This window comes from Varroa destructor, unplaced genomic scaffold (assembly GCF_002443255.2).
Source record: "Varroa destructor unplaced genomic scaffold, Vdes_3.0 BEIS01000007.1, whole genome shotgun sequence".
In the NCBI taxonomy this organism is placed as follows: Eukaryota; Metazoa; Arthropoda; class Arachnida; order Mesostigmata; family Varroidae; genus Varroa; species Varroa destructor.
The window spans coordinates 32,690,270-32,699,697 of record NW_019211460.1 but is presented as its reverse complement, the minus strand read 5'-3'; the positions used below and the strand labels follow the sequence as shown (position 1 = coordinate 32,699,697).

The 9,428-nt window shown below is 38.5% G+C and overlaps 1 protein-coding gene across 1 annotated transcript in view; it reads left to right on the top strand.

The window, feature by feature from the left end:
* The window catches only part of LOC111254317 (uncharacterized), a 29,220-nt gene extending 25,779 nt beyond the window's left edge, over window positions 1-3,441 (top strand). Inside the window, exon 5 of the mRNA XM_086975857.1 lies at window positions 3,103-3,441. Coding sequence (XP_086831983.1) covers window positions 3,103-3,108 — 6 coding nt within the window. The 3' untranslated portion in view covers window positions 3,109-3,441. The remainder of the gene's footprint in view (window positions 1-3,102) is intronic.
* Window positions 3,442-9,428: the final 5,987 nt, after the last annotated feature.

Genomic DNA, 9,428 nt, shown 5'->3' with positions numbered 1-9,428 from the left:
GGCAAAGAATTTTATGGTTTCTGGAAATGTACTGAACAGAAACTGGGTCATTTCCGTTAACGAACAACTCCCTTCCGTCTTCCGCAGTGTGAGTAAGACCAGTTTTTCTGGGTACCCCATCATCGTGATGCTACTTACATTTGCTGATAGATAGACTGTTCTATCCTCAGCCCCTACTGTTGATACTTGAAGTGCACTAACTATCGTTTACATTGAACGTATTACATTTAGATAGAGATGCATGCGTACACAGAGCAATTATTATTCAAATGTGGCGAATGTATTGAAAATGATTGAAGCATAGCCGCTTATATATGCACGTACGCCCATCAACGTGTGTAGAAATTTAAAAAATCGGGCTGTTTATAGCCTAAATGTAATGGTACAATTGTTTATTACTATTAGATTATTTCACAATTGAATTTAAAAAAAACGATAATAATATGTTTTCTTTGCTTGAAAAAATTATGTCTACTTGTTGGCTGTCTTATGTGATTAGACTATAGACATGCCAGTATTACTGGCTGACTGAGTCTCTGAGGCAAGCCGTCCCATTTATGGGATAGAAAGCTCATCATTTAGGATTCGATCTTCGAGTAAACTGGCTGTAATCCCGACCTTTCCCAAAAAGCACTTAACCTAGGCCAGGCAATACGAATTTTGTTGGTGTCTGCGCCCAGAAAACGGCCACGCCCAGAAAAACGAATGACACGTTTGTATCTGATCTCACCCTGAAACAACATCTTCAGTTTCGCTTATCTAATATGTCATACAGTTTAACTAATTCCTGTTCACGTCAAAAAAGCGTGTGCACTCAAATAATATCGTCGACTGCTAAGCAGACTTCACTCTTCATTAGCTTCATCTATTATAAGCTACGTTCATGCGTTTGGTCTACCACGATGCTGCCTTTTTGTGAGTTGCGTCCGTGAAGTATAAATTCCGAAAACATCGAATTCTAACGCCCCAGTGCACTGCTTTACTGTCTAATGTGAGCAACACTGTCGTTAGCGCTCACGCGACTACAAAGCAGTACGAGCCAATTTAGCGAATCTGTTTCACGGGAAACATCGCTCCAGTGACGGTGACGCGAACCATAAGGGCGGAACATGTGGAATATTTAAACAAAAATAGACAGTATTTTGACTGGAAATTCGACGCAGCGACGCCCAGCTAAACATGAGTCGCCATCATGTTTGTTATTTTATTGTAGACTAAACGAGAAATAAACGGAGATCTGAGCAATTTTCTTTGACGGCCAGTAGAATTCATTCCTTAAGCAGTTTTTATGAAGATTACTGATGGTTTACATTCTGACCCTGATATTTATTACTGAAAAACATTTTACCTTCATGTCTGAGAGAGGTCTCCGGAGGCCCCAATTTTCAATCATAGCTATGTAGATATGTATTTCGTGTTGTAATGAGCTGCTCCATAGATTAGTCCCTTCAGAATACGTTCAACTAGTTAAAGGGGTGCTTAAAGACTGTCAAGTGGGTGCAAAAAATATTACCTTTTTTCAGTGCAGTAATTGCGTGGTGCTTTTTTTGTGAGTCTCAATATTATAGCTAGAAGAAGTGCGTATTTGAAGTCAGTAAACGCATTTCTATACAACGCCAATGATGTCAACAAAAATTGTGCGCCGTTGCAAATTCAGTCGTCGTCGTCTGCAACACTACCCTCTCTTTATTTTGAAGCTTTAAATTATATATATATATGGTCAAACCAACGTCGTTACCACGCATGTTTTTAATGTAGATAAAGCTCGCTTTCTATTCTATTGTTATGGTAGTAACGATTGGATGAAGAAAAATGAAGCACGCCAAACGGTAAAGGTAGAAATAAAAAACGGTGTTAATTCCCATAACTATATTCGTCGTTACTACACCTATTGGTCCAGACTCTAGGTCTCAAAACATTGTGATTTAATTACACATAGCATACAGGGCGCCGCTTTACTGTCGAAGTCCTGCGCGCAGAAATATTCAGATCTCGCTTCGACCAGCTATTTTTCAATTAATTTAGATGACATTGGGAATATCTACAATACTGTACTAGTGCTTCCAAAATTACTTCTTAAAATACCATTTTTGTTTCGTTATGTGCCAGCTTTTACTTGCCATTTAGGACCACTGAATCGAATATTCTATATAGTTAATAATTTCGTTACGACGAAAAACTTCTTGTAATAAATACAGTGGGCGGCGCAAGCAAACGTTTCGTAGCCGTCCACGCGACCTGGGCCGTCCTTTGTTTTCAGATAGCAAAGTAGTGGTTCAAGGTCCTATAGACCTCTCCTCGAAAATAAATATGGAATCAAGCTTGACAACATCTCGAGGAGCAATTTTTCGTAGTGCAGCTGTTGTGAGTATCGTTTCCATCCTACGGTCGTTATGTACGATATGGAACGACGTACGAATTGGGACTAAGTGTCTGCTTCATATTACAGTATGAGGCAAATTCTTTATACTCAAGCAGACAGAGGCAAGGCAAATTACTGCAATTTCAAGCGATTTGGAATTCTAGTCGTTGAACCGCACGGTTATTATCGATTAGCATAATCGATAACAACCGTTCGAAAGCCATTATATCGTTATTTCATATTTAACTAGACGTTACGATGAGGCCGCAAAAAAATGCGTTTATACATAATAAATTGCTACTGATGATACTGCTCCTATTAGTATAGCTGACTCGCTTATAGTGCGCAGCTGTCAAAAAAATAGTCTATCAATTATCACCGGATATAATAGATATTCTAACATTGTCAACATTACATTATGTACTAAATACTCGATTGTGTGCATAAATAGGGAAAGATGAATATAACGCTTTGTTTGATCTGCTTAATTTCTCCACGTGACCCACTACGTCTACACGAGGGGGAAGGAAAGGATATGTTACGCATACGAATATAGATGGTGTACGTCAGTAACAAGGTTAAATCATCATTAAAAATTGTTTGTATAACACTTCGGCCCAACGATTGACGAGCACTTAATCGAATAAATATGGCTCTTGTATATAGATATCACGTATGATAATATAATTTTTCGTGCTCCCGCTATCGTTTCGTTTCTCCAACTACTGCTCCGCTGGCAGCTCTGAGCTACAACAACAGCTAAATAAATGCCTGACCCTGAAATTAACCTCTGGTATTGCCGGCATCATCAGCATCGTCAACAATATCAATTCAAGCAATCTTCATCGGAACCATTACCATCAATTTCTTATCTCTGCTCGGACGTCCCTGTCCGTGCGGCTTTAACCGCCCAAATGCGTAGCGCAGAACACAACGTACCCCGAAAACGGTGATTGTTCCGCCATCCAATCACCCGGGTCGGGTCAACGACTGCACGTGAAGAGTAAATTCGCATGAGGCGAGATAGCGAGCGTTCGAAAGAAAATTAGCTAGGGAAAGGGAAAGAGAGGGTGAAAAAATGCAGATAGAAAAAAATAGAAAGAGAAATCACCAGAACTATTCTGACAGGCGATGACAACGACGACGGAAGAGGCCAGCACGAGGAAAAGCAGCTGGGGGAGGGGACGTTGCTGCAGGGAAACGAAAAATGAACCAAGATGATGCTAACCATTGTGGTGATACAGCTGCCGCTACTGCAGTTCATACTAATGGTGATGATGATCGAGAAGATCACGCTGCAGAAAAACGGCAAAGCGGGACCAAGACGATGAACAGGATCAACCGTGATTGGATAGAAAAATATGACGAGTGTAAGCGATTCTGATTGTCCTCCGTAATGGCGCACATAGTACATTCGTGTCATCTCTAAGATTACACACAGTGCATACAACAATACCATGGCTAACGTGCCAGCGATTGTGATGCACGCTGAATAAGATGCCGAGGCGTTGTGTTCCGCTTTTGTAACAGCAAATGAGAAAGATTAGATTATAAAAAAACAAACGTAATGGTTGTATTATTGTTGTATGTGTTGCAAAACATCAAGTATAAGGGTATAAACACACGCATGCAATATATAAAACATTATAAAGTTATCAAACAAATTAGGGTGTGGAACAAATTGTATACAAACCCCTGTAACCCTGAATAAATATTATATTTAATAGCTGGTTCAGTGAGAATATAGGAAAAATAGGCAGATGTATACGTCTCGATCTATATATCGATACATAGATCGAGACATACATATTTCCTATGTGGGCCTGCGGTCCATAGTTGGTGATCTTTTAACAATGCGCTCACATTTGCTTGGCTGTATATTTTCCAGATTTCTTTAGCGCTTATTAATAGTTTCTCGACATAATAAGTTAAGTAAGTGTTGTTTTTTTTCGGTTCATTTGGGCCAGCTGTTCTTAGCAATGACTGATATAGAAGAAATTTATTGCATATTCGAAATATTAATTGGCAACTATTAAGTGGCTTATCAGTGGTTTTAAAAATCGAAAACAGTGTATGTATTGGTTGTACATGAAAGAACTAAAACTACTATCATTTGGTACATTTATCAGCTGCAGTGCCTGCCGGCTTTGGATTTTAACATATTTTTCTCACGTCCTTTATTTCCAGTCACAAAATTCCACGTAAATAATTACAACAGTACTATGGGGTAGGCGTGTGCTAATGCTAATGAATGTAAGTGCTTTATCGTTATTGCGAACATGGGTTTGTTGTTCCACTTGGCTTATTGAGCCCAATCAGAAAAGAACGGTATCTTATCCAGGTGTTATCTTCTATTTTTAAACGTACCGTAATCTTTTTCGACTTAAATTTGCTGTATCTACTTATATGTGCGGATATAAAATAAAAATTTTACATCTAGATAAGAAAAACATTAAGTGAAACTATTTATCCACTTCTATATATATATATATATATATAAGGCTGTTACAAGAAAATCCGGTGGATTTTAAAACTGAATAATTTTTTCTTCATAATTGGGCTACAATTGTGATTTCTTAATATGTGTACCGACCATTCACGGTCCCATATATAATTCCTCTGTTTATGATTTCTCAAAGCAAGTCGATAGTGAGATATGCTCTTTTATCTTTCTAGGGCGTAGAAAGCCCCATCGCGCAGTCCTCGATTGATAGAATAAGCGGGTTGAAGCCAATGGTGGACAACAGCTTTGTCCAATTCAGGAAATAGTAGAGGAAACGGTGACTTCGGTTGGCGTGCCAATGGTCCATATGTCTCTCGAAACACTTACGATGGTCGGCTACGTTCATTGACTTATTTTTGGCGAATATCTTACACTAGAAGATGCCTCTAATGTACATTCCCCCGTCCATTTTTGTCCTTTGGATCTCATGATCTAATCATTCCCTCGTTCGTTTTTGACACTCTAATTTCCATTCTTTGCAACGTCCAGATGCTGTACTTACACGCGAGGTCTTCTTGCCTAATCTCTTCACCAATTTTCGATAAATTTCCACGCCGCCGTGGCCTTCTACTTTGATCCATTATATATTGAGTCGACTAGAAGGTGCAGCCCCTTCGTAAAGGAGTATTTTGAGGAAAACAGGGCAGGAAAGCAGGGGGAATAGTCATTTGTTAAAGCCATGCCTCAACTTTATGTAGTCGGCCTCCCAAAATTTTTGCACAAACAGAAAATCACATGTGAAGTTTGTGTCTGGTTTCGACTAGAGGTTAGCATACAAACTGATGAGATATATTAATGCATACATTCTTCTAATAGCCCAATCCTTGCGAATACTATTGAAAGGATGAATATCGTCGCATTCGGCCATCACTCGAGCATAAAATCTACCGCGAATATTCTAGGGAGCAACAATAATCTTTCATTGTATTTTGCTATGAATATTTGTATAGAGAAGCATACTAATAAGTCTTGAAAAGATAGTAATTCATGTAGGAGGTGCAGTACGAGGCGATCTAGAGACTGCACGGAAATGAGCACATTGAGACATATACTCGAATTGAGAAGCCGATAACATACTAAATATCGCAGCAGGAACTTTTGAACCGTTAAAACGACAGTACGGACGTTTTCAAACAAAGCCATGTCCTTTTTTCCTTTTACTTTTTACGAACAGTAATATTGTCGTTATAAGCTATTCACGCTACCAGCGAATATTTCTGCGAAAAAAAACATTTAGAGTGCAGTTTGTATGAGTGCTTGGGTGCCAGTGGGCTAGAAACTGAAGATCTACACCAAAGTTGAGGCTCGACTTACTTCACACTCGGTATTCGTATATGCTGCTACAGTATCTGCATGAACACCTCGTAGAAATACCTGATGATGACTACAGGACGATTCTAGTGGAGAAAAATGCCAACAAGCCCGATACAAGTAAGCACTCGCTCCTTGATTTGATGACAACGGCATTTAGATTAACGATTATTTTACTTGTGTATGTATGTATATATATAACTGAATCGATTATATTTATCCGTGCCATACCTACTAAAGGCCTGAACTGTATCTGTTAATTGAATTTGGCAAATGTCGCCGCCGCAGTTTTCGACGTAGTAACATAGCAATTGGACGCTTTTGCACTAAGACCCATATAAATAATTAGCCCAATTCCAGCCCAGTGAAATTTTAATTATAAGTTGGCCTACATTTTGCCAGGAGAAAAATTGCCCACTTGACGTTGTAATTGTCTAACCAATTTGGAGACGATGCGCAGATCGAATACAGAAAATTTACTGCGCATATCTTTCGATGCCATGGATTATGGCCTGTTATTGTGACAACGATGTGCCACTTGGGACACGATACATATTTATAACACTCATTTGCTGCTGTCTTAATCGTGATTCATGCTACATTTATGATTCTACGTAACTTTTACACACTCATTTTTAGAGCAATAGTATATGGGTACAGAAATTGCTCGTTACATAGGATCGCTTTGTACGCCATGCATATGGAATGAGCTTTTATTTCGGCAGAGTTACCCCAACAATAATTATAGAAAACAGGATTATAAATAAACGTGTAAGCCTGCGGTACTGGCCCTGATTTTTGCTTTCTACCGTGCCATTTAAAGAGCGAATTAGTTCACGCTTCAGTTAATGACTAGCTGCGTGCCTGACTCAGTAAATATATAAACGCTATTTAATGAACTGTATGTAATTGTTATTGTTCTTCTTCTTTTTTGTCGAACCCGTTCGTTCTGCGCAATTTTCACTCATATTTTTTACCGGTTTTTCCTTACTTATCAGCTGTGACGGTGTGAAGTTCTCAGGAGATGTGGGTCCTTGCTGGGCTGGCCGCGGGCAAACAGAACACCTGCGTTTATGCTGAAGCAGGTCACGTAGCAAACCATATGAAACTGAACCGTGGACAATGATGGACGTCAAAGTTGCTCCTAACCAGCATCTGGCAAAACCCAATCTAAATCGAAAAGTTGCTTAAAAGACGCAATAGCAGACTAAGCCTATGCACCAGTAGTATTAAGATTAAACCGTACCGTAGTGTTACTTGTCATTGAATGTAAGCGTACAGATATTTGACTTTATCATTACTATAAACAAAAGTAACGACTTTTTAGACCTTGCATACGGACGTATGTAGTCTTCTAGAAGCAGAGACTGCTAGCTATTACGGAATGAGGCCCTAACGTTGTTTTCATATTTTTGTCGCTTCTTCAAGACAGATGACGATTGAATTCTTCGTTTATCACTTAATTTTTTATACGGCATTATAGGTTGCGTTATGTAGATGAATATCATATGCAAGATTAAAACGATCATTAATTAAGGTAATGCTACGCTTAATTTGAAAATGATATTAGGGAAAACGTGAAAAAGGAACGAAGACATAAAATTATCGATGGTAATAGCGTTGGCATGGTAGTGAAATTGACGCATGATGAAAGAGCTAATTACACAATTTGCCGTGAAGGTGGAAGTTTTATCACAAAGGTTGGCTAACGCTTTTTGTAGAAAACGTCATTAAAATCATTCTTTAGTTTTACGCATTCTATTCTGTTTTCGTTTTTTAATTTTTATTTTTTAGTATTGCGTATCGTTCTGACCGCATTTATTACATGCTGTTGAGATGAGGATGTATGGTCGGATCATTAAAGGGAAGTTAGATATTCCAGTAACGGAACTAGCCCTTCAGCGTGTCATGCCGTTGCCAAAGCAGACCTAACAGTGTGTTTTAACATGGGATTTATTCATGGTATCATGAGGCTTTTTCAATCCATTATGACGCGAAATATTTACTGCTAGAACTGACAAACAGATATATATTTTATACTATTGGCCACAGTAGCATAAAATATATCTCTAATCTACACACTTGCCAGTCACAAAACTAAGAGTATCTTCCGCACGGATACAGCGGTCCATACAAGATGTATCCGGTATGAGTTAGTAAGTTATCTACGTGATCAAATGCCTTTCATATCAACATACAAGAAGCATTTTGTTACTGCAGCTGTAAATACACAACTCATAATAGTAAAGTGATGCTCCCCGTTCCCGCTGAGTGCTGCTTATCAGTCGCATTTCTATAAAGTTAAAACATGCATTTAGTGTCCTCGAATAGAGCTAGGCGTTTTTATAGGACCATGGCCGACAATCAAGATATTGCTTTTGAATTGCATTACCTAGTATGCATGCGCCTTGATAGGCCTGAACAACAACATACGAGTGGCAACAACGAGTATGTAATTTAAATTTGAAAGAAAATCTGATCGATGTTTGTTAATATATATTATGAATACAAGCATAAATAAATAAGTACTCGGCATTTTGTGTATTTTATTTTGATCGTAGTGTGTAATGCATTAAACCGCAGGAAGACGTATCCACAAAATTTCTCCATCCAGGATTCACTAATTGTATTGCTGGACCCAAAAAAATTACTAATTTGCCTCCATGTACGAAGAACATAGGATCAAGATGAGAGTATCGGAACACTTCGCAGAATGCACTACTTATTTTCAATCTTAGGCATAGCGTTCACAGAAATTACGATCTTATTTTGCATGTAGCGAAATTTCTCTTTATTACGGATAAGTAAAGTTTCGCTGCTAGACTACTGCTAAAGAATCGACGATAAACGAAATCTAAATGTGCAAGAAGAAATTAGTCAGTCGTTCGCACTCTACCACAAAATTGTAGAGAAGTAGCAAAGAATGCTGGAAATGATGACTAAATTACATCGTGCATTGGTGTCGAGCAGGCAGACAGGTAGCCTTCAGAAAATTAAGTGGTTGTTCTATTTGCTAACTGAATTATACTCCAGGACCTAGTTTAAATTGCCTTAAAAATAACACGTTTTGAAAATTGCGAAGGCCTTTTTATGATGTCAAATTACACGCTCAATTTACCGAACGCTACTCCAGTCGATTTAAGCAAAGAAAAAATATTCGTTCCAGCTTACTTAAAGGGATTTGCGAAAGGTCGGCTGCATTGAGGACAATGATTATTAATAACGTATAAACTCCATATTTACGTAAGTAAC